Source organism: Acanthochromis polyacanthus, chromosome 9 (genome assembly GCF_021347895.1).
Source record: "Acanthochromis polyacanthus isolate Apoly-LR-REF ecotype Palm Island chromosome 9, KAUST_Apoly_ChrSc, whole genome shotgun sequence".
In the NCBI taxonomy this organism is placed as follows: Eukaryota; Metazoa; Chordata; class Actinopteri; family Pomacentridae; genus Acanthochromis; species Acanthochromis polyacanthus.
Genome location: NC_067121.1, coordinates 26556504 through 26582888, shown reverse-complemented (window position 1 = coordinate 26582888; position 26385 = coordinate 26556504). Strand labels below are relative to the sequence as shown.

Sequence of the window (26385 nt, the reverse complement as noted above, 5' to 3'; positions counted from 1 at the left end):
TTAACCATGGCATGTTCCCTAAACAGTGGCATTAACCGTGGCATCTCTGCTGGCATGTCCAGAGGCCACTGGAAATGCCGCTGCGGCAGTGGCATCTCGCCCAAACAGTGGCATTAACCGTACGGCAAAGCGGCGGTGCCACAAAAAGTGTCACTGCACTGTGGCATTAACCGTGGCATCTCCAGAGGCCACTGGAAATGCCGCTGCGGCAGTGGCATCTCGCCCAAACAGTGGCATTAACTGTGGCACCGCGGCGGTGCCACAAAAAGTGTCACTGCACAGTGGCACTAACCGTGGCACCGCGGTGGTGCCACAAAAAGTGTCACTGCACAGTGGCATTAACCGTGGCACTAACTGTGGCAGCGCGGCGGTGCCACAAAAAGTGTCACTGCACAGTGGCATTAACCGTGGCATCTCCAGAGGCCACTGGAAATGCCGCTGCGGCAGTGGCATCTCGCCCAAACAGTGGCATTAACTGTGGCACCGCGGCGGTGCCACAAAAAGTGTCACTGCACAGTGGCACTAACCGTGGCACCGCGGCGGTGCCACAAAAGGTGTCACTGCACAGTGGCATTAACCGTGGCATTAACCGTGGCACAGCGGCAGTGCCACAAAAAGTGTCACTGCACAGTGGCACTAACCGTGGCACCGCGGCGGTGCCACAAAAGGTGTCACTGCACAGTGGCACTAACCGTGGCACCGCGGTGGTGCCACAAAAAGTGTCACTGCACAGTGGCATTAACCGTGGCACTAACTGTGGCAGCGCGGCGGTGCCACAAAAAGTGTCACTGCACAGTGGCATTAACCGTGGCACCGCGGCGGTGCCACAAAAAGTGTCACTGCCCGCTGCCAGTGCCATAAATCGGACCTGCTGTCTCTCTTAAAATTAATGCAGTATAACCCGTCTTACAAGAATTTAAATAACGAACTGCCCTGACAAGTCATGAGAGGAAATGACAAGCTTCAATATTAAACCTAGTTGCATAACTGGAATAAAAACTGGATTCACCTCATTAATGATGTGATTAATGTGATTAATGTGATCTAATAACACGCCAGTGTACAAGAATGTCACAGTAATTTTACCGCTTTGTTTTTATTTCAATTGATATTTGTAGTGATTCAGTGGAAATCTTCAGAGCGATCACACAATGAAATTGTGACAAACAAAAGAAGTGGCAGTGATTCCTTGTTGGAACTTAAAGTATTTCCACTATTAGTCTTACACAAGAACAAGATCCTCAGTGAGACCCCATCTTTTCATAATAAAAAAAGCAAAAAAATTCCTCTCTGCAACTCCAGACCCACATTATTTAAAAAGCATTTAACTCCACATAGTGAAGGTCCATTTTTATTGTGTTTTGCAGTTATTATGAAATGAGACGTGTAAAGTAAAAGCTGTTAAGATATGAAGACAATTACTTGTGCCGTTACTCAAGCCCCACTACAACTAGATAACCACTCAATTTTAAAAGCAAGAATTTTACTCATCTGCTACGTTCCAACTGAAGAACTAATAGTTGTCCAGCTCAAACTTTATATAATCCTGCCTCCTCCCTCACTGCACACTGCTTCCAGATGAGCCATTCAGAATCAACAGCTAACTTCCAGTCCATCAGATTTATTTACTTTCTAGAGCTGCTTCTGCTAATTCTAAAGCGTCTCCTTCACAAGTGAAGCTAACCAAATCTTCTGATGCAAGAGTGAACAGATGATTTCTCATGCACTCCCAGCATCTCATGAAATGAAGATACACTGGAATTTTATCACAGATAGTAAGCTCATACAAGTTCACAGAGTTACCATCAGCTTTGATTATATGCCCACTAATTTATGCTGTACTTTAATGTAGCCAAATTCCAAATAAAGCTGTTTTCATTTACAGAAATTTCTTTTTGTGGTTAGAAAACAGAACATTTCATAGCCATTTCCAAGCTGCTGCTCTATACTACTAAGATACCGATTTTATAACTGCAGCGTTATCTGACAAACTCACCGTACACGAGTTTTAAAAAACGGCTGTGCTGTAAATTCAGTAATATTTCCATGTCAAGTGTTTACTAAGAGAGAAAGTCCTGGTCTAAACAGTCAATCACATCAGTGTTGGCTGCTGTGCGGTCAACTCTTTTTCTCTATGCTGCCCATCAGAGACGCAGAGAGAGTCTTCTTCCTGAAGGAGTGTGGACAGCAGCTGCTCTGTTGCATTTAAAGTTACAGAAGCAGAAATAGCTTTAGAACACTCAACTTAGAGCTTCATACTTTTCAGACATCACAATTTTTAACTCATTGAAGCATGAAGTGCAGTAAAGTAAATGCTTGTTTTGCAGACAGCTTTTAAAACAGCGCAGCAAATATTATCTTGCCACTTTCTTGCAATGAGTCGCCCTTTCAATTTGTAAAAGTTTCTTTTCAAGAAGTAGAGGACATATTTGGCATTGTTTTTGAAAGCTCAGACAAGCTTCCGTGCCCGACTTTTCCAGCCTTTAGTAGCCAGTGTCTTATCAAAGTACAAACCTCTCTAGCAACAGCGTGAAAGACTCTTCATTCCAGTCAGGTTTAATATTCTACCCTTTATTCCTAAATTTACTCATCGGTCAAAAGATTGCTGTCATGCCACCAAGTAGTTTCCTTGTGCTGTGTGTCACTATATGTCACTACATAAGCCAGCATGTCTAGGAGGGTTGATGCTGTAAAAAGTAGGTCACTTTGATACGTTGCGTTGGATGCGTTCCACAGAGACACACGTGGCCGTTAATTCATGCCTTCCTTCACTAGAATGAATGTGGGTGTGAGATGACAGTTGACTGCCGATGCCAAATGTCATAAAAGCAAGATTAATTTATAAACTGATATGAACTTTGATGTATAGTGTTTTCTTGTCTTCTGCTGGTGTGCATTCCTGGTGGCCTCATATCATAAATCAGAATGCACATATTGGTGGAAGAAATTACTTGGATTCCTTCCATATTGTTTCGTGTTACTGTACTGTGCCCAAAAGAATCTGTGAGAGGAATGTTTGTGGTTTTTGATGAAACCAAATCATAAAATGTAGAATATAATTTACACAAGAGAAAAACAAAGTGCCCAACAATGTTTTAATCAACAGTGTGAGTTGCTCAATCTTACTTGAAATAGTATGTCGGGTTTTATACACTGTTTCCTTGTTCAACACAATGGCTCATTAAAACACCATCAGCATGATGGATTGGCCCCTTGAAGAAGTGAAAATTTCGACAGCCATATGGAGCAGAATGTTTAATAATTCTCATTTGGTTTGTCTCATTGGTTCAATTAAATTCTTTAGTTCAAATCAATTCAGTTTCATTTACTGTATAAGACACAAAGTCATAACATCATTGTCACATCAGGGTACTTTACATAGTTAGGTCAGGATCTAACTAGACAGAGAAAGAAAATCCCAATAGTTCCCTGGAGAGCAAACTTGGCGACAGTGGGGAGGAAAATAAGTGGGCAGTTGTTAACTAAAAATGTGTGGCATCTTCCGTTGTACAACAGCTGTGGCTCCAGTAATTCAGCAAAAATCAGCTCTTTTTCTCTCTTCTTTTGAAGCAAGATCAATTTGCTGATCTTCTCCTTTTCCCTTCAGGGGTCGCCACAGTGAATCAATTGCTTCCATCTAACCCCGTCTTCTGTATCTTCTTCTCTCACACCAACTACCTTCATGTCCTCTTTAACCACATCCATAAACCTCCTCTTTGGTTTTCCTCTAGGCCTTCTGCCTGGCAGTGGGAAACTCAGCATTCTTCTACCAATATATTCACTCTCTCTCCTCTGGACATGTCCGAACCATCTCAGTCTGGCTGATATTACTTTAAATATCTATTAATAATTGGGCCAGATTTGTGCATCACAACAGCTGATTTTCACTTGACACTTCCTATGTATTACATATTGAGCCAAAACTCATAGAAATGTATGGTATGTAGACTGGTGATTCCAAACTGACTGTAGGTGTGGGAGTGAGTGTGAATGGTTGCCTGCCTCTCACAAATGTCAGCTGGGACAAGCTCCAGGTCTCCATGAACCTTGACAGGATAATGCAGGTAGAGTCAATAGATTGATGGATGCCTTTCTTGGAGGAGTTTTGGATTAAAAATTGTCACGAGGATGACACACACCCACATTTTTCACTATAAACAGGCAACAAAAGACTCAGTTCAAAATACATTTGTCCAGATATACCCAGCTACAGCCTGTGAAATGATGAGATTTTCATGAATACCTATCCAATCTGGCAACTTGAAACCAATCAGTATTTCTTTTGATCATTTAATTCTCAAAATGATTTCTCACTGATGACACCAGACAAGGCATTGGTACATAAAGAAAAACTTTATTGATGTGTTTTTTTTAAACAAGTCAAACATTACATTTCAACATACTGCAGTTTACAAAAATCCAAAGCTTTCCCACAGTATGACAAAGAGCATCTGAGGAGAAAGTGGCATTAAAATGTCTCATCATACATACAATAATAAAGATTAATATCAAAATTATCTGATTTAATTGGCCACTCATGATTCTTTTATTAAGGCAAACTGGGGCAGCAGTTAACAGGTTAAAGCTCCCATCTTCCATGCAGGCACAGTCGTCGTTTTTCAACAAAAATGACCTTTGGGACTGAATCAATTCCGCTTTGGCTTTTATCAGCATTAATATTCATCTCTGTTTACTAACTTTTAACCGTCAGTTCTTCGGGGCTTGATTTGTAGCATGCCATTTGAATGTTGGCATCAAATATCTCAGCAACACCCACAATCCCACAACAAGCAAAAATAATATAAAATTAAAAAAAAAAAAAATCAGACCAGGCACAAAAACAGTAGATAATCTTATCAAAAGCAAACAATAATTAAAAGGAAATAATGAAAATCAATAAATCACCACAACAGGACAGTATTCATGTCCTATTTTGAGTAAATACTCAGTGAAATCACAGACGCACACACACTCAAACTCTCTCTTTCTCACTATTTAACTCCTACTTTTTGCCTTATCGCTTTCTTATCCCTCTACTCCTCTTGTTGGCTCCTGAGTCACCCTAAGTACGCTATGCTGCTAAGGAGCGTGGGTAGGCCTCGGGATGTTTTCTTTTCAGCGTGTACTACTGTTTAGGATCTGATACTGAACTCATTCAACTAAACACATGCCCGGAAGATAGTTCAAGCTCAAATATCTCAACCTGTTTTTGCCATTGTGGCTGGCAGATGGAAGCATCTGTGCTGTTTTTACAGTCTGCTGTGGACTGACTGTGCAATGACAAACTCACTGATCCCTTTCGTCATCCTAAAATGTAAAGTCAAAACTCTCCTTCTTGACATTGTTGCCTTGCAGCAAATCTTTGTTGTTTTTGTTAGAATGTCAGAGCACAGCAGGCAGTGGCCAACAGGAGGAGCTGATGGGCTCTTTTACCGTCTCTTCTATACGTCACATGAAAGCAAAGAACATTTACTGATACAGTAAAAAAAAAAAAAGGAAATCGTTGTCCTATAATTCTACATTTAACAGGATTCTGTCAAAGTGCACAATTGGGGCTCTCAGTTACAAAAACACAACATGAAACCAAGAAAGAAATACATTTAAATACAGGTTAGACAAAGAAACATATTAAAGTTATATTCACAGCAATTTCTCTAGTCTATCAATACCAAAAGGTGACTTTTACTGACAATGAGCCACACGATCCAAAATCCTTGTCATTCAGAACGCTTAACGCCTCCGTGTGAGGTATAGTGCTGCTCCACACACCACCTTAGCTGACCAGTAAATACATATACACACATACACACCTGGAGGTATCTTTGGTTACCCCGAGTTACATCTTTACATGTAAGTGTACAGGTGAAAGGTGCCAGCCTCAGCGTGAAGAGTTCCGTTACAGAAGTTGGCAGCTGTGCAATGCTTACATTACAGCTCTTTGATAAACCTGCTTGCCTCCAACACATCCGGACCAAGTCGTAAAAGTCACACACATACATACCAAACACGCACACCACTTATCCAGAGCAGTCTTCGAGTTTGATCTACAAAGGCTTCTCACATCTACAAAACCACCCATAAGCCCAGTACACCAAAGAACTAACATTGATATAAAATTAGACACGCTAAAGCTAAGTATAATACAATAAAAATCCAATTATAAAAAGTATAACTTAAAAAAATAAAAGTCAGTAATGAGTGTAGTGATAATAATTCTAACGGAGCAAAATAGAGCTTTAAAGGACATGTAGATGTAGATGGAGATCAGCAAATGTGAGGTGATGACAGGTGGAAGGGGAACTACATGGTGAGAAAAAAGGAAACAAAAGGACAGTTGACAGTGGCTATATTCCAATATTTCTGTACAGCCTCTGTTCTTTATCTCTTCTCTTCCCTCCTCTCTGCGTTGAGGCTGAGAGCTACTCATATGTATGACAGCTGATAGCGTGGGAGAGCAGCTGTCTGACTGTTTACCACATTTCTATCAGGTCATTTTTAGTATCAAGGAGAAGAGTTAAAAAATGGAGGACAGTACTTTCATGTTCCCAGTGCTGGGCTGTACTCTATGAGCATGTCTGCATGGAGTGCCGTAGGTGAAAGCTTCTGGCTTGGGCACAAATCTGTCGTTCAAAACCAAATTCATAAAATCTTTTGGCTGTCAGATTCTTCACGACTTCGGATGAAAATGATCAATGTTTCCCTATAGGCATGGTTTTTGTTCATCAGCACTATCTGTGATCATTTCAACATAAGCGACCTAGACTTCACAGTCAGATTACTTTGCACAGCAATAAAGCACAACACTGGGATGCTACCTTTCAAACTCATAACCTGTTAAAATTTTGGAAAACACAAAATGTTTTAGGGATTTTAGCCATTTCAGTTACTACAAAATCCATGAAATACGCAGTTGGGTATTCAAAATCTACTATCATTTGCAAATTCGGTTATCCTCTAAGCCAGCCAAGATCTAATTTAAATTGATTTAGTTGAATCAAATCTCTGTAAAAAGGTGTCACTTTGCTTTAGAATATGCTACCACACGTGTCCCCAATGCTAAAAGTTATTTCTCAAAGCTCAAATTGCAATTGATATTCTAAGAAAATACTCATTTTTAGTAATTCCACTACCAATCACATTTTTCTCCAAATATCTGCAGACTTCTGTGACATCTGATGCATTGCTTCCCAACATTTTGTGCAGTTACTACCAATACAAGGTACATCTTACTGTGCTTATCTGACTCCGCTTTAGCCCAGGTTACAGACAAGTCATTATCGTTTTAATAACTATTTCCACAGAAGGGCTACAACTGTGGTACATAATAAAAGATTCACAGCAACACAGTGAGATTGCTACATGATGCTGTGAGGAAAGCTCACGTCTAACGTGGACTGAACTATTAAATGTGCCTCTTATTTATTAAAAAAGTGTACGATTATTTTGTGCTGTGTATTGGTCGCACTTAAAGAGTTTAAGTTCTTTACTGTGTGCTCTCAAGTGAGTGTGTCTGTGCGTGTCTCTGTGTGCGTTTATGGTCATTGTCTGTGGTACTTGTCATTGTAACGGTGGATGGTTACACAGCCATGGTAGGAGATGGGTCGCGGCATGGCTGCCACTCCTGTGATGATTCCTGTTGACGGGTCGTAACACAGGATGGTGTCTGTAGCTTCACCACTTTCCCCTCTGCCACCAAGGATGAAGATCTTACCGTTACATACTGACATGCCACAGCTCTCCTGCAAAAGAGAAAGAGAGAGAGTTAGAAGAGAAATTAAGAATGCAGCTTCAGAGAACAAAACAGAGCATTCTTGAAGCTGAAGTCAATTTGTTCATGGAGTGCATTCAGTCTATCACCTGTTTGTTAAAGGTGTGAACCACATGCATCCAGTAGTCCTCAGCAGGGTCGTAGCAGAAGATGGACTTGGTGAGACCTCCACACACATAGATCAGGTTGTTGAGGGACACTGCTGTGATACAGCGCTTGGCAATTGGGATGTTGGCTCGTAGTAACCAGGAGTCTGTCTCCGGATCATAGCACTGGACCTGTGACATAGAGGAACATGTAGTGGTGTTTTATGGTGATAGAAAAAGGAAAGCCATATTCTCTGCACATTTTTCAAATGTAGGCAGGAAATTGTTGTTGAATAGACAAAAGCTGAAATGTGTGTATCTCGCTCCGTGGTTTTACTGACTGCTCTGTGAGCTGACATAAGCTTGAGTCTATGTGGTTTTGCAAACAATCCAAGCATTTTCTCACTCACTTAACTTTAAAATAGCCTCCTTCCAAACAGTTTGGTCGCTGACTACGCCTAATGTGCAGAGAATCTCACTCCGACAGATGAACACCTTTGGGATCTATGTAAATGACCCTGTTTGATGACTCAGGAGATATGGAGCTCCAAGAAACTGACCAGCATGTCATTTTGGCCGTGTAGAGATAGTGCACGTAATCAGCAATGCAGTTAGCCAGCTCTTCCATGGAAGCAAAAAGCTGTTTCAAAAAGCAGTTAAGATTCCTGTGAAAGCCACTGTCTTCCTGTTTACTACTAGCAAGAAGCTGTCAGTCAAAACATAAAGAACTATTCCGAGCTAGCCTGTCATGCCCTGATATTTTGGACTTGCTTTTTATTGTCAACACAAACAAGAAACTTAAGCATGTACTTTTGTGTTACTGTTCAGACAACACAGTGATTTTGAAAAAACAGAATTTTGCATATGCCTTGTGTGTTTAAGGTATAATCAATGAAAAAAAAAGGTTATCTGAGACACAAAAGCACCTCAGCTGTCATCACTATGTGCTTGATGGTGTAGGTACAGGAGCACACATCTGTTTCCCACCTTGTCTGAACAAGTTTCGTCGTCAGGACCTCCTCCTATGACAAAGAGCTTGCCAGCACAGCTGGCCACAGCTGGAGAGCTGACCGCTTCTTTCATGGGAGCCACCTCTGTCCAGCGGTTAGAGAAGGAATCGTAGCACTCCACACTGCTCAGACGGCTCTGACCATCATAGCCACCCACAGCATAGACCTGAGGGCAGACACAGACATTTATGGATCAGATCAGGACTTGAGATTTCCACCTTGAAGCATCAGATGTGCACCACAAACATTTTACAAAGAGCAAGATGATGAAATTTAGAAAGATGATTACCTTTTACATTTGCCACGCAAACAGAAACACATAAAATCATAAATCACTATATTAAAGGCATTTGTATCTAAAATTACCAGTCTCTGAGTATGAACAAGAGTTTGTTCATCATCAGAGAACTGGTTTATCAGGTGCAGAAGAAATATGATGTAATGCTTCTAAACAAGCACAATTAGTCCTGCCTTTTTTGCCATTATTTTAGTAAACACTGCACTGGACCCCTGCAGGCACTAGTGCATCTTCTAACCTTGAGCATTACTTCCTGTAAGTAACAACCAAACAATACTCGAAGTCACTCTTTTCTCTGAACATACCTTTGTAAATATCTTGGGGTTTACAGTAACTCTGTCATCTACTTTAACAGAACAATGTCTTGCAGTGGAACATCACTATAAAAAAAAACATAGCCATAAATACATATAAATCTGACGACAAGCTAAAGCAACACAGGCTGGAGCATTGTGCATTGTGTTAACAAGTGCCTTGTGGATACATACACTACCTTCCTGGATTGGAAAAATGGCAACATGAACAAAATTGAGAAGGTGAGATATAAAGAAGAGAAAAGAACAACAAAAGCCGGTCAAAGGCAAAGATTTGTTCTTTCTATTCTGACAATAACATTCACGACAAAGAGATCAGGTGTCAAGAATACAAACATGGAGCAGCATTGCTGGTTACGAGCATAACACTACTCATCAACAAGCCAGTCTTATGCAACTGAAACCCTTCAGGCTGTTCATGTCTCTCCGCAAAGTCGGAAACACAAATAAGTGCACAGGACAGAGACAAAAACAAAGAAACAAAGAAAGATGGAGGGAAAGAAGGGGAGGAGAAAGCTGATAAGGCACATGGATATTTATATCCAACACCTGAGAAATGCTGGATAACACCACCTCTTTTCCAACTCAAAACCTGATGATCCGTACTCTTGTAAACAGCTCACTTGCTGTTTCCAAAGAAGTGTTGTCTCTGTGTGTCTGTGTTCATGTGCTTTATTTTCAGTACAACACACAATCTATTCTCCATTTGGTGGAGGGCAGCTGCCACGCTGTCATTTACAGAACAGGACTGCTGGCCGGCACGTAGACCAAATGAAAATTGTAGATTCTCTTTATCTTGATACATCTGATTACAATCATTAAATATTGGTTGTTTGTTGGTGGATGGAAAAGAAACATCTGGTCCTGAGAGATAAAGCTAATCAAATGTAAAGAGAAGCTAATTAAGTGACATTCGCTAATGGCCTGGAAGCCAAGGTTCACCGATTCTTTTCACTTATCTCAAGTAACTTTAATCCAAGGGATGTTTGCCAGAGTTTAGAGATGTTGTCTCATTTCACAATACAATACAAAAAACATATATATATATATATATATTTTGTAATGGTAAAAGTGTTGCCAAATTACAAATGCTGCTTAACCAAAATTGCATTCTACCACAAAAATATGAAAACTATCAAATGATGAGGTCCATGGATTGCCCATAGTAATAGGTACAACAGATGTAAATGAGAAAACACAGTATAAATTTTAGAATTTGGGTGTATTGACCCTTTAATGCCCCATTGAGGATATCCAGACACTTGCCTGTTTGAAGTGGGTAGTGGTGCGGAGTGGGGTGTAGCACCGGATCAGTCTTTTCTTTTCCTCTTCGCCACTCCACACTCACTCGTTAAGACACTGCGTATGGTTTCGATACACCATGAAAGTGTGAGTATATCAATACTGGCACATTTCACACGAGCCTGATGATCGTAGCACATACACAATATCGACTAGATGTATGTGGTTATAACATAATTCATAAGTCTCTGCGGACACACTTTCAGGCCCCCGAACAAGCACGTGCATGGCTAATTTTACGACCATGTTTAAGTTGATGATGGCTGAATGATTAACTGCTTCCTAATGGAGGGAGGTGAGAAGACTGTGACTGAAACAGAGGCTGAGCGACTCAGCAAGTGGAAAACAACACAGGACAGAGACAGAGAAAGAGAGAGAGGTAGACAGAGAGAGAGAAAGAGAGAGAGAGAGAGAGAGAGAGAGAGAGAGAGAGAGAGAGAGAGAGAGAGAGAGAGAGAGAGACAAGAGAAAGAGAGAGAGGTAGACAGAGAGAGAGAAAGAGACAGACAGACAGAGAAAGAGAGAGACAGAAAGAGAGAGAGAGAGCAAGAGGGAGAGACAGGGAGAAAGAGAGAGAGACATTACAAGAGCTTAGAACAGCCGTCACTAAGTGCAGCCATAACAGGGAAAGGAAAACAAGTGGTGACCCATTTTAGCTTATACTCTGTAGAAACAAGACCAGTCCAACAGGACATCACAGCCTATAAGACAGTGACAAGTGTGTGTCTGTGTGTGTTCTTAACCCTTTATCTTTCTGAGAATTAGTTTCATAAGTTTAGACTTAAAGTTAGAGCTCGGAGTAAATCAATCAGTGTATGTTCAGTAAGACAAGAATATGTGTGCTGATATGTGCGCAAAAATACATGATTTTTCCACTGACCATGCAAATAATTGGAATAGTTGCTGCTGGTGCAAATTCTTCATATTAAAGCATGAACTTTCATATGTGCTCATTATACAGGCTTGTTGCCAACAGCCTAGTTACTTCATAGCTGCCAGTTGGGCATCAGTGCAGCTCAAGAAAAGGGGAAATTACAGAGAGAATGAGGAAATGAGTGGGTATAAACTCAGGAAGAGGGTGAACTAAATTCTGGGGAAAGGCAACAGAAGAGATATTGTATGTTATCCAAGATCAAAGGCCAGACACAATCTGGTATAAAGCTGTTCACGAGAACGACCACTGCTTATCAGATGAAAGAATTCAGAGGAAGAATTACAAAACCAAATACAAGTACAGCCATTTGAATCTATAATCTTAAGAGCATGCAAAGAAATGTTATGTAGAAGAAAACAAGAAACGGGGATGGAAAATGAGAACCCCTCCTGAGATTTACCATCTCCAAGGCATGTGTTTTTGCTCAGACATTATAACACATATTTGCATTACTGATTCTTTTGGTCTATGTTGTGTGGCACATACAAGTTGTATGAGTTCATATAGAAATATGGTACACAAAAGTAGTGCAAATGAAGGAAAATTCTACTGTGCTTGCACACTTTAACAACAGACAATTTTTGCATTCTACCACCTGTAGCTATGTTAAACTGTAGCAATATGAACTTGCTTTCACCATACCATGACATGTGACTAGAGTTAACTACTGACTTTCATAGCCACAGCGTGACCATACAGCTCCACTGTGGTGGAAGACCAGCATGTAGATCAAATGCACATATGTCTACTTGTTGTGGTAAGGCAATTAAGTATTTTAGGTTTCCTTAGAAGTCACGGACGGTCCAATACAGACTGGCTTAAAGCTAACACAAAAAAAAATAAAAATAAATGAAAGATGTTTCCATCATAGCTGCAAATGTCAACAATTCCCTGAGTTACATCCTCTCTAAAAAAGTGATTAACGTTTGGCATCAGGCCAAAGTTTGTGAAGAATATTTGTGCATTTGCACACATGACGGTTAAAGCATACCACACGACTGTTTGTGAGTGATGGGCTAGCTTAAACCATGCATGTCAGTGCTGTGAATGCTTCAGTCATTAGCTGTTCTAAAATATGCAACACGAGAGACAAATAACTACAGTTTAAAAGTTTTTCACTGGGTAAAAATGCCTTTTCTATTACAGGTGGACATAATCTGTTGTGCATTCAGATGGTCTTTACATAAGAAATGCTATAAATGCACGACAAACTTGACTGTCCAGTTTAGGAGCATATCAAAACACAATATGCAACCACTGCCTATGTTTCTAACATGTAAAACAGATGCTTTAAAGGTGAAGAATATAGTTATTAAAACTAAAGATAGAGTTTCCTTTCAAGCAGGAGGAGTACAGAATTCCACATTAATATAAACTGTACATATTTTTTGTGTGCTGAAATATGCTGACATATGTACACCAGTGTGTGTTTACAGACTCATCAGGAGCAGCTACAGGCTTATGTTATCGAGAAGAGGCGCATGAAGCACGATACAGGCAGTTGAACTAAACTTGTCCTGAACTTGGACGTGTAAAACGCTTGCACACATCCACTAAACTCCCACTGCCCTCAAAACAAGAATTTCCACCTGCCCTGTATGAAAGAGTGTAAATAGCAACAGTTCAGCAAGAGTAAAGCAATGATCGAGGACTACTGATCAGCTTACATGCAGATATCAGCGTCACTCAAATTTCACAACCAAACTGGTGCCAGACCTGACACTCCACATATACAGTAGTATATAGAGGATTATGAACTGAGCTTTGTAGGAATAACTACAAAGAACAGCTGATTATTTTCTACGTGCAGGGTAAATCAGATACTCTGTTCCTGTTTCTGAGGAACTCGTTTACCCGCCACTCTTAAGCAAATAAACTTCCTTCTTTCTGCTGAATCTGTTCTATGTATCCCAGATATGCGAGATGAGTTGGCACCAGTCGTTTACAAACCTCGAGCCAACTCACAGATATGTGATAACACACAAAAATGCCATTCTTTAAAACAAAGCACCTTCAGAGACAAACAAAGAAGAACTCTGATAGCACAAAGCAGGTTACAGTTGGATGTGACTGGAATAGGTATGAGAGTGGCCTCTATTCTTCCACCGATTAATGAATCAGGATGAAGCCGAGATACTTAAGAGGGACCTATTATGTTCAATTCCATCTATATTTTTTTATTCTAAGACTTCAAGAGAGTAGCTTTGCATGATTCACAGTTTTTTAAAAAATCCTTATCTCATAGTATTTGCAATACAGGCCTTCAGTTCAGCTCCTGTGTAAAACAAGCAACATCAGCTCTAGGCCCACTTTCATCTGATTGCCCAACTTCTGAAAGCCTCCCCAGTGGTCACTGCACCATCACACAGTTATATGCTGGAGTACATTAAATGTCTTAAACAGACTGTCTTGGCAGGAAGGTGTACATACATTTATCAAGAAAATCTTAGTTTGACTTCGTGGGTGTGCTGTGCCTGAAAAAAATCACAACTGGAAACCGAGAATTGAGTCTGAAGCCTGAGATTATTTAGTATGAACAACTGACAATGTAACATACACACGTGGACAAAATTGTTGGTACCCCTCAGTTAAAGAAGGAAAAACCCACAATTCTCACTGAAATCACTTGAAACTCACAAAAGTAACAATAAATAAAAATTTATTGAAAATTAAATAATCAAAATCAGCCATCACTTTTGAATTGTTGATTAACATAATTATTAAAAAAAACAAACTAATGAAATAGGGCTGGACAAAAATGATGGTACCCATAACTTAATATTTTGTTGCACAACCTTTTGAGGCAATCACTGCAATTAAACGATTTCTGTATTTGTCAATGAGCGTTCTGCAGCTGTCAACAGGTATTTTGGCCAACTCCTCATGAGCAAACAGCTCCAGTTGTCTCAGGTTTGATGGGTGTCTTCTCCAAATGGCATGTTTCAGCTCCTTCCACATATGTTCAATGGGATTCAGATCTGGGCTCATAGAAGGCCACTTTAGAATAGTCCAACGCTTTTCTCTCAGCCATTCTTGGGTGTTTTGGCTGTGTGTTTTGGATCGTTGTCCTGTTGGAAGACCCATGACCTGCGACTGAGACCAAGCTTTCTGACACTAGGCAGCACATTTCTCTCCAGAATGCCTTGATAGTCTTCAGATTTCATCGTACCTTGCACACTTTCAAGACACCCTGTGCCAGATGCAGCAAAGCAGCCCCAAAACATTACTGAGCCTCCTCCATGTTTCACCGTAGGGACAGTGTTCTTTTCTTCGTATGCTTGGTTTTTGAGTCTATGAACATAGAGTTGATGTGCCTTACCAAAAAGCTCCAGTTTGGTCTCATCTGTCCAAAGGACATTCTCCCAGAAGCTTTGTGGCTTGTTAACATGCATTTTTGCAAATTCCAGTCTGGCTTTTTTATGAGTTTTTTTCAGCAGTGGTGTCCTCCTTGGTCGTCTCCCATGAAGTCCACTTTGGCTCAAACAACGACGAATGGTGCGATCTGACACTGATGTACCTTGGCCTTGGAGTTCACCTTTAATTTCTTTGGAGGTTGCTCTGGGCTCTTTGGATACAATTCCAACGATCCGTCTCTTCAATTTGTCATCAATTTTCCTCTTGCGGCCACGTCCAGGGAGGTTGGCTACTGTCCCGTGGGTCTTGAACTTCTGAATAATATGAGCCACTGTTGTCACAGGAACTTCAAGCTGTTTAGAGATGGTCTTATAGCCTTTACCTTTAAGATGTTTGTCTATCATTTTTTTTCGGATGTCCTGGGACAATTCTCTCCTTCGCTTTCTGTTGTCCATGTTCAGTGTGGTACACACCTTTTCACCAAACAGCAGGGTGACTACTTGTCTCCCTTTAAATAGGCAGACTGACTGATTATGAGTTTGGAAACACCTGTGATGTCAATTAAATGACACACCTGAGTTAATCATGTCACTCTGGTCAAATAGTTTTCAATCTTTTATAGAGGTACCATCATTTTTGTCCAGGCCTGTTTCATTAGTTTGTTTTTTTAAATAATTATGTTAATCAACAATTCAAAAGTAATGGCTGTTTTTGATTATTTAATTTTCAATAAATTTTTATTTATTGTTACTTTTGTGAGTTTCAAGTGATTTCAGTGAGAATTGTGGGTTTTTCCTTCTTTAACTGAGGGGTACCAACAATTTTGTCCACGTGTGTATGACAAAACAAAAGGAAAAAAATATGACTCCTTATCTATAATGTCAATCATCCCTTACTATGGAAAGCCTTTGGTATGCTTAAAATCACATTCCTTCAAGCCTGCAGAAAAAAAGGTATGTGCAAGAGTGGAATGAGATGTCTGATTTTGAAAGGTATGAATCCAAAACTGTCAAAAAGTTCCATGGAACCTTCGAATATCTTTCCTGCAGGTGATTCCACAGAAATTCCTCGATGTGCAAATGCCCAGCTCTGTTTTGTCTCAGATAAGCTAACACGTAAATGAGTAAGGAATAAAGATGGTGATGAGGCTCTGAATGAAAATAGTAGCGCTGGAGCATGAAACACTCGTGGTGTCGCTGTGTTTCTACCGCTGTGTAAAATGTGGTGCAAAAATAAAACCAATTTATTTCTGAGAGGCATCTGTGATGTGGTTCACAGCAATCCGGATAATTATTCAGAAATTTGGATTGAGGCCCCTTCTTACCTTGCCCAGTAGGACACCCATCTTGTGCCTCCAGCGGCCTTTGTTAAGAGAAGCCACTCTGATCCACAGGTTGAGCTGGGAGTTATACATCCACACATCCCTGCTGTTGATACGACCACCTAAAAACACACAAGGACTCACATGTCAGACGCTGTCAACAATACTGTTACTTTGAATTTAGTCTTCATAGAAGATTGAAAATGGTGCTATAGTCCGTCAGTATTATCAATATTTTTAAATCACGTTAATCAAATCTAAGAGAGTTTTAAACGTTTATGATTAAACCTGAGCTGTTCTTGGTGAAAACCCAGCTTTGCTTAGTGTGTTTTTGTCAGAGAAATGTGTTATCTTCAAACCAGGCCAGAGTTGTAAGTCTTATCTGACTTTGACCCTAACTGTGTCTCGAGTTCACTTAGCAAATAAAAGGTTTTCTTACATTACAGACTGTCAAACATACAGCACGTGCACTATTTAAATGTGCACATGCACACACACATAATATCACGTCTTAATTTGTATGCCCAGAGGACGAGTAACCATCAGTTTTATAAGTGATTATTGAGACAGTGCGACCCAGACACATTTTTAACAGGCTCTAACATGTGCTCCATCTCTCTCTCAATAACCCCCTAGTACAGCACATATGCATATGTGATGAAATGTAGATTAAGTGAAAAAAATAGTCTTCCATAGTCAGATATATCTCCACAGCACTGTGTCAGCTGCACCCATTATTATTCTGCTATGGGGGAAAAATGTTCTCTTAGGCGGGCTGAGCTGTGGATAGTAAGTTTGAGTGTTTGGTGGAACATTTGCACATGGGGAGGTTAGTATTGCCATTAAAAGGCTAATTCCGCGTAATAGAAAACACCACAGAGACGTGACGATAAAAAAGGCAAACATACTTTGATCATCGTGCCCTAGAGGTTGTTGTTCTTTCCAGTAGTGTTTGAAAATCAAACAAGTCTACATCCAGCTAGTGTGACTATGGAACAAAAAGGGTTATCAGTAAAGTTGAGGAAGAAAAATGGAATGCTATCCAATATTAAAAAGAAAAAAAATAGGGGAAATTTGAGGTGAACAGGTTATCACTATAATATCAGAAATCAGAAACAGTTATTCTCTGGCTTTTATCCAGCAAGAAGACGTTTACTGTCTTGGAGTTTAGGTGCAGCATGGATACCAACATGATTGGAGCACATAAACAGAAAGGCCAGTGACAATCTGTGTTATTTCACACCAGGACTTAAATTGATCACATGTTGGTGACACGAGTCCATAAAATACAGATTCTGAAAATTAATAAGAACACTTCAGCGTTCATATCACATATCTCCCTGCAAAACTCCTTCAGTGAAAAACAGTTACCTTCTGAACAGCAGGGATTCATAAATAATAATCCTCAAACATTTCAAACCAACTCAAACTTGTCTCAATCCATTCTTATTTGTTGTGGTTCTGTCTACAATGTTCTGTTGGGTGTTTTCTTTGTACAGCACCCAAATGATAATATGGCGTAATGATAAAAGCATATCCTGTCTGTGTAAACAAAGATGTCTAGGCCGTGTTTAGCGATCACATCCAAACAAAGCAAGAGTTTTAACTGGCTGACAGACAGACTGAACAGGTGAGTACAGACAACAGGCATGCATTTCACTCCAGGAAAAAAAAAATCTTTCGTAAAGGGTTATCAAACTAAATAACCAGAGACCATACATGTCTACTTCTGTTTTTCGTTGAGGCGTAATGTAGGTTAATTAATTAAGATTCTGTCATTTGTATTGTACTGCAGCACAGACAAAAGGGAACAAGACAGGCAAGTTCGTCGCAATACATGTCTGTCGGATAGTCTGCTGGCTAGTCAAAGAGTCAGACAGTCTGCTGCCCTTGAGGCTTTTGAGGTTAAAAGAGTTGCATGACGAAAACATGTTGATGGAGGATTTACCACTTCAAAGACAGACTTGGGAATCTACAAAACCAGTTCTAAATGAACTACTTCCTTGAGAAAGGGGGCTTCTTCTCTCCAAAACCTTCGGTTGGTCAAGTCCTCTAGGTGAAGATGGGGAGGACCACTACTTGTGACTTTGGGAGGTCCCACCATGATTTGTGTGACACCTGTCTGAAAGTTATGCATTGCTTACACTTATTTGCAGTTTTACTGCTGATGGCAATAACCTTACTCAGTATGTCAAAAAATTTCAACACATGAGAAGGAAACCTGTGACTATGACACAAGCACATGTGTTTCAATGCTCACTAGCTGATAATATTTTATCCAAATGGCTGACTGCTATGTTATTAATGTATAGAGTCAGTAATGGCCAGACTTCCTGTTCCAAGACAGACAGACCAAAGATGTTTTGTGTAGCCAGCTGACTCAAATCCTATTTAAGACCACAGCCAACTGCAGCTGCGCTAGAGACTGGAGGCCCAGTAAGGTATTTGCACTAGTTTCCAGTGAGGAGAGGTGCGGACAGAGAGAGAGAATGGAGCTGCAGGAATGTAATCGAGGCACAGTGCAAGATAAAAATAAACTTAACAAAAGTGGATTAAATGTATCATAACACATATGGAAAACAAAGTTGTAAAATGGGACAACAAAGATCCTGACATGCGATAAAGTTGGGGTTGCGTGTTTGTGTGAGACAGCGAGACGAGGGGGAGGGGTATGTTGACTTTTCTGGCAGCGCTAGAGGATAGATTGATAGCACACACGTGAGGACTTGGCACACTGAGCGAACACTGCACACTCTCTGCTGAAGGGGCAAACGTTCTTTTTGTTTTGCCATATCTTCATTTTATTTCCTGTGACATATATCATTCAACCCCTGTTTTTGGCTATGTAGGCTCTGCAGCTATACAAAGCATGTCTGAACATGAGCAGTCCTAGTAGGCGCATCAGATCTCCTGTCAATGTCTTTTCTTGGAAAGTTCACAGAAAAAGAAAACCCGATAACCTCCACCCTCTCAATCCAAGGCATCAGGCACACAGCATAAATACAAAATGATTTTTGACTTGGCAACTACCTTCACTCTGAGCTTATTTGTTAAAATGAATGAGGTAATATGAATGTTTTGTTTATTCAAGGTCTTTTTTTTCTTTAAAGCAGGCTTACACCATACTTGGACCAGGTTCAGTTTTCAAAAAACCCAGCAGTCTTGCCAGGAGGTCCCAAGAGCTATTATACTTCAGGTTCTGATAAATTTCAAAAAGTTTACACAATACAACATATGTCAGCGGTCTCAAATTAAACTACGTCATTAGATCGATGCATAGGCAGATCTGAGGAAGTTGCTGAGCCAATGTGAAGGTGGTGACCCGCATGACTGGCCAATAGGAAGAGAGAGAAGGACCAAGCTGGCCAATGAAGGCGACTCTCAGTACAGGGAATGGAGAGTGCATCCAGATGTTACTCATGTTTTCCTTCAACTCAAACAGGCTGCGGCTGTAAAAATAACACTGGGAAAACAGCCACAACGGCTTTTCCTGCCACTCCGCAAGGATATTAAACGGCAAGTCATGTGTAGATGCACTATGTCCCCTAAAACTATACTGGTGGCTTTTTTTTTAGGGATGAGAAGTCTTAATAATAATTAAGGTAACCAGAACATACTGATCAAGTATGTGGAATAAAACTAATAACACAGCAATAAAATCAATGACTTCAAAACGGTCTTAATTTTTATTTGCCAAAACAACACTCTTGAATTAAAAAAAAATAAATCACACATTAATTTCTATATGTTTAAAATCAAAGGCATAACATGATAAGGAAATTGTGGTTGAAGCTTGGATAGATATAGCAACATTTAGTATTTAATTCAACATCTGTCAAGTTGGCTAACTCGCAAGCATTGTCAAAAGCATTATAAACCTGACATATAGTTGTGTGAATGTCAAGCCTTCATGTAAGCATGATTCTAAACTTGTTACAATATAAGCAGCAGAATCTTACCTGACACCAGAATGTCATTGCGGAGGGCACAGACAGCATACTCTGACTTGGTGAACTCAGGTAGTTTGGCCAGTGACTTCCATTCTCCTGTGACTGGATCATAGCATTCAGTGTAGGGCAGGTTGAAGCCTCCCACCCGCTCACAGCCACCCACCACGACAATTACCTCTGAGTAACCAGTCGACCTGTACAGAAGGGAGCAAGGAAGTTCAGACAGAGGGAGAGACATGGAAATTAGAGATGAAGAGATAGAATAACACCACAGATGAAGCAAGCATGAAAACACAAACAAAAGAAAAAAGTGTTTCCACCGTAAGGCATCTGAGAGGAATGAACAGATGATAGGCAAGGTCCACTTAAAATACTGTATATGTGTAGGCCTCTGTAAAGGATATGCATACATGTAAGCATACACATGTCAACACTTGCAGGGATTTATAATTATAGAAGGTAGAATTTAGTGTTGCGACAGGAAAATAATGGTTTCCGCAGCAATAGCTTTATTCACCTTCAAGGCAAAGTTCCATTTACAATGAACGCATCAGTCTGGGGTTCAACAAAAACACACTTGGGGCAATACTTCAGCTGAATTTCCATGATCACAAAGCTTTCTTCGTTGACTGCTCAAAAACATGCTGTGGATATGACCACATTTCCTAGGGGAGAGCTAATTAACAACAGCTTCTTTTCGTATTGTGCTTTTGTAACACAACAATGCCAGATATAGTAATGTGTAAGCAGTTATGTGTCTTTTTGTGTCTGTTTACTTGGCATGTGATAGATTTTACTTCAGGTACAGGTAGGGGTTTAGGGTTGTTTCAAGGGCCTGTACACATTTGTGAGACAGTCTAGCCCAGGAGCGGTTAAACCTTATTTGTGTGTGTGCATGTGATCAATTATATTCTAGAAGCTTCCCAAGGGAGGAGAAGCCCTGGTGTAGACACAGAAGGGGAGAATCATGAATCTGTTTTGAGCAGGAGAAGATTTCGCCCTCAGGACAAACGAAGCCAGCAGTACAGGGACTGACTGCTTGATTGGCTTGCTGATCTGAACAGATCTGCCTCGATACTGACAATGCACCTGAAACACACGTCACACAGCCTTAGCAGCTAACAACTGGTACTTTAAACCTTACAGCAGCTCTATCAACAAAAGCAGCTGCACTGTTGTTTGTTGTAAAGCAGTCTACCATGCAGTCTGTTTAGAATCTCATTCATTAGGTTTCCGTCAGCCACAGCCTTTCTCCTTTACGAGAGATTACATTCAACCAATTAGCAGGAAACATCAAACAAACAGCCAGAAAAACACTAGAAATAAAGGACTATTTGAAAAACAGGTATAAGGTGAACAGGTGTGGACACTTGGATCCAAAACACCTCAGTGAGGCGAGTTACACTGCTGGTATGATAACAAGACTCAACATTTCATGATTGCCATTTCTTGCATCACATCATTTTTTCTTGTCAGTCGACCAGTCCATGTGCGAACATGCCCTGCTTCCCCCATTATCATTTCCATTTCAAAATAGGCCTACAAAACAAAGCTCATTCAATGACACACTTGTCTGTTCTGTACAATAACACTCCCTGTCTCTCTCACGCTCACATGCACAGACAACAACAACACTGCCAAGAGCACCAAGTTCATGCGCAAGTTGTAACCTCTAGCTATATAATATGCAATAAAAGATTAACTAAGTGCTGAAGGAATGTGTTCTCCTATATTAAATTGATCTCTATCATCACAGCAGAATAAATGATTTAAGCCAACTCGACAGTCAGAAAAGATTACACAAATCTGGTTTTCAATAAGAAAGATCAATGCATGTATCAATGTGTCATTCCTGTGACTGTCGCGCAGCATGCACTGTCAGTTAACAAGTCATACTACTTCAACGGGTTATCATATCTACGGTATTTGTCATCTCCTTCATACCTAGGAAGTTGACGTTTTACTGACCTGCGTGGACGAGTTCTGGGTGACATCATTTCATTTCCTAGCACGTGGTAGCGCCTGGCCTCATGAAGAAGGTGGTAGCACTCTGGAGCGTTCTGGATGAGCTGATCTCCCTCCACAGTCTGGACAAAGTAGTTGGGGTGCAAAAGGGGCAAACGAACATGGTGCAGGAGAGCCTTCAGCATGGGCCTCCTGTGCTCCACACTGTGGTACACCCATCGCATCACTGCCTCAAACACCACCTCCTCCTTACCGATGGACAGCTCATCACTGTTAATGTACTCTTCCAGCTCTTCTTGGTGCAGGTCAAGGAACTCTTCATGCTGAGCCACCTCTGAGAAGTTGGCCAGGGCATAACTACGGCAGCGGCTGGCTAGCTGCTTCAGAGAATGCGCTTCTGCAAAGCGCTGAATGCCCAGGCAGTTGCATGGATCCAGCTGGTCCTCCAAGAACTTTGCACAGGCATCACGCAGTGTGGTGATCTGGAAGAGACTGGAGGTTTCGAAGAGGAACTGGACATTCTCAGTGGTGATCTTGGCGCGGCCGGTGTAAACATAGGCGAGGAAGGAGTCCATCGCCTCAGCCAGGATGCCGTTGATCTCAACCAGCATCTCACGACTCTCACGGTGATCGTTGCAGAACATGGCTCTGAAGTAGGAGGAGCAGGCAGAGAGCACGGCGCGGTGGCAGGGGAACTCACGGCCCTGCACACTGATGACCACATCAGTGAAAAGACGGCAGTCGCGAAACTCATTGAATACCTGCAGGATGCCCTCTGAGTGTGAGGAGCCAGAGCAGAAGTCCAAGATATCCTGGCTGCCCAAAGTTTTGGATTCAACCTCAAACACCTTAGAAGACAACAACATGTAGAAAGATGCATGAAAATTGTGACTTGAGACAAAAGTGTCAATACAGAAAACATTAAAAGTGTTTCGGTGTAGCACCTTGCGTTTGACAGCGGGGGAGTCTCTGATCCCAGAGTCCTCCCTGTTCAGCCTCCTGCCCAGAATCAACACCATGGCGACCACCTTCAGTGTAGACCTTCTCTAAGCTTTAGGATGGCCTGCGGATGGTAAACAGGTAGCACAGTACTATTATAACAAATGTATCCAAGACATATCACTATACACTATTAAAATAGCAGCCTATCAAATGTGGTAGTAGGAGATAGGCAGGGAACGGCCATGAATGCACAAATAGCAATCTAATTGGATCACTCTTCTACAAATTGAGAACATTCACCACAGGCAAACAAAGCACTCACAGAGCAGAGCCACAAAGCATGTGTGAAGAATGAGGAGAAAACACGTGAGCCTCAAAGACAAACTTCTTAAGCCCATGGGGTAGAGATAAACTGTCTTACATCACAGGTCAAGAAAAAGCCATTTCAAGGAATATATTCTAAACTGCACACAACTTTGCATGATACTTCCTGGAGCTAGCTTGTAACTCATGTCTAACAGTTGTGCCCTGCAGCACAATGGACTGCACGAGGTGCAAGATGACAAAGAGACACAGGCGGGAGAGAGATTAGGCAACGGTTGGAGGGCCAACCTACATGTCAGTCAGGTTTGTTTCGAAAGAGAGTGGGGGCAGGGATGCTATCAGACACAGCATAATGATTGAACAAGTGCAAAGTCAGAGCTACTGATAACCTTGAGTTATGTTTTTGTTACACCAGCAGTCTTTTGACCTGTCTCTGGAAGAAAAAAAACACATCCATCAAACAACCAAGGCTCCCTGCTGAGATTGTGTGTTTATTTACAGTTCCAAAGTTCTTCAGGGTATTTAATGAAAACGTTAAAAAAGTTTTCTCTAATGCCATGGCGTTTATTTTATAATTAGCATCAGGTCTGGCCTTTGCTGTTATGAGGTCATTTATCTGTTGTTATTTTTAACTCGACAGACTTCACCTATTCACGTGGGTTCTTTGTCAGCACCTCATTGAAGTCATGTAGACCGGGGGACAGGTTTATCCTGCGAGGTCTGACGCAGATTAACTTTGACTAATACAAACTGAGAAGTAAACAAATATAATATTATATAAGTAAACAATACACATACAATTAAATAAAGCAGTTTTACATTACTGTGTCACTGGCTGCTGTAGCACAAATTGAACAAAATTAATTTTAAAATAAAATTAGCTTATGCCAACAATACACCTGGCATTTATTATTGCTTGTTAGCTAAAAATATTATTAGGTGTTGAAGTATGGCAAGATTGTACACATTTTGTGCATTAATTACAGACTTTAAACCAAAATGTGTATTAATATATGGTCAGACAACAAGGTTTGCACAAAAAAGCGAAGTTATGTGGTTCGGTTTAGCTAATTAGACAAAGGAGACTTGCCTCGTGTCGACCGTTAACCGCTGAATATACTATAAAAAAAAAGTAGCTCCGCTGTTGTTTGGCTCAGTAAATTAAGACAAATTCAACCAAAAAGCAATAAATAAAGCAAATTCAAGCACTTAAAAATGCCATTAGGTACAGACACTCACTGTTACCTTATGCAGAAGTTTCCAGATGAAGCTTCCTCTTCTGTTTCAAGTGGGGGGAAAACAAACAAAAAAAAGTATGGAGGAAAAAAAATATCTGTGTCCTGAACAAGTTTAGCAGTATCTTTTAACAACCCTGCTCTCGAAAGGTTATGAAACATAAAGTGAGCTGAAATTCAGCCGGGACATTTTGACTTGTGGTGATGACAAAAACAAAGACTTCCAACTGTAAACACAGAACCCCATATATACTTGTCAGCTGAAAAAAAAATCCATCCCCACTGCGCCCACTCGACTGGTGCCGCTTGTGCATCTTGGGTAATGGAGTTCTACTTATAAGGTGTCGCTGAGATTTTTTCAGTAGGAAAACAACAGTTCCCAGGCCCCTGTGGTTCTCCACGTGGCTTCCCTTTGTTTGCAAACAAACGCAACTTTTGGAGGAGAAAAAGTGGATAACAAATTGTGACAGCGGTTGAAGAAAACACGGAAGATAATCAAAGTTTTAACGCAGTACTCGCATGGACATACAAAGGATAGTTAGTAACGCAGTATTGTCAATAAATAATAGATTGACGTCATTAAATAGAATTTATGACACGTACAAAAACACAGCCGTAGGGAAGCGTATTTACAGAGTTATATAGACTAATATACAACGACAGACATGAGGAGCAGTGTGAAGGGTTTTGCTTTCAAAAAAACATCTGGCTTTAATGTGACCCTTTGGACACGTGAAAACAGGATGAAACGAAGCATGTCACGGTGTATTTTTTTCAGGTGAGAAGGAAGGAGGAGCCTAGTTGGAACAAAGGATGTCACAACTTCCTTACCCTGTTGCAAAAATATTTCTGAGAGCCCCCAACTGGATTCCTTGAAAGGGCCCCACGATGTTTTCAGCGCCCAGCAGCGTTTTGAACCACGTGCTACTAGTACTGGCAAGAAACTAGGCCTGTATGGACAAATATTTTTTTCATACAAATGAACACTGGTAAACGTACTACAAATTAAAGGAATATCTCGTTCCTGATCCAGGCTGATACTGACAGAGAGGAATGACCCTTATCATATCATGAACCATTTCTTTCACGATTTCATCCAGCCTTCACAGTCACCAAATCTCAGTCTAATTGTGAGATTTTAGTGTTAAGACAGTGTTCTTCACCACCATCATCAAAACACAAAATGAGGTAATATCTTTTGGCAGAACTCCAGTAAAGTTAGAGACTCGGAGAATCAATGCCAAGGTTCACTGAAGCTGTTCTTGTAGCCATTTTCACACTTTATGTTACCCCTTTCCTTTAATTTGTCACCTATCTTTATATAAAAAAGGGAATGGGTCACAGATTCAGACAGTGCTGCACTTGTCACTACCATTATTGTAAACCTTCATCAGAACCCCTCACAATCATGATTTTTTTTTTGTCTCTAAAGTCATATAGGTACAAAGACCTGTTGCTACTACTACCACAAATAATTCACACTAACAGGAAAACTCACAAGATGAGACACTCAATATCAACATCTCCAGCTCAATAACAAAAATTAAGAAACAGAAGACCTTTGTATAAGTCAGGAATGTGT

The 26385-nt window shown here is 40.7% G+C and overlaps 1 protein-coding gene across 1 annotated transcript; it reads right to left on the bottom strand.

Annotated features, from left to right (window-relative positions):
• Nucleotides 1-4334: 4334 nt before the first annotated feature.
• klhl24a (kelch-like family member 24a) lies at nt 4335-25097 on the bottom strand. Its single transcript, XM_022202105.2, has 8 exons — nt 24814-25097; nt 23247-23365; nt 22306-23150; nt 20347-20531; nt 16391-16509; nt 8842-9030; nt 7858-8046; nt 4335-7739 (listed from the first exon to the last, which is right to left on the bottom strand). The coding sequence occupies exons 2-8, from the start codon at nt 23319-23321 to the stop codon at nt 7539-7541; spliced, it is 1803 nt and encodes a 600-aa protein (XP_022057797.1). The 5' UTR covers nt 23322-23365; nt 24814-25097; the 3' UTR covers nt 4335-7538.
• Nucleotides 25098-26385: the final 1288 nt, after the last annotated feature.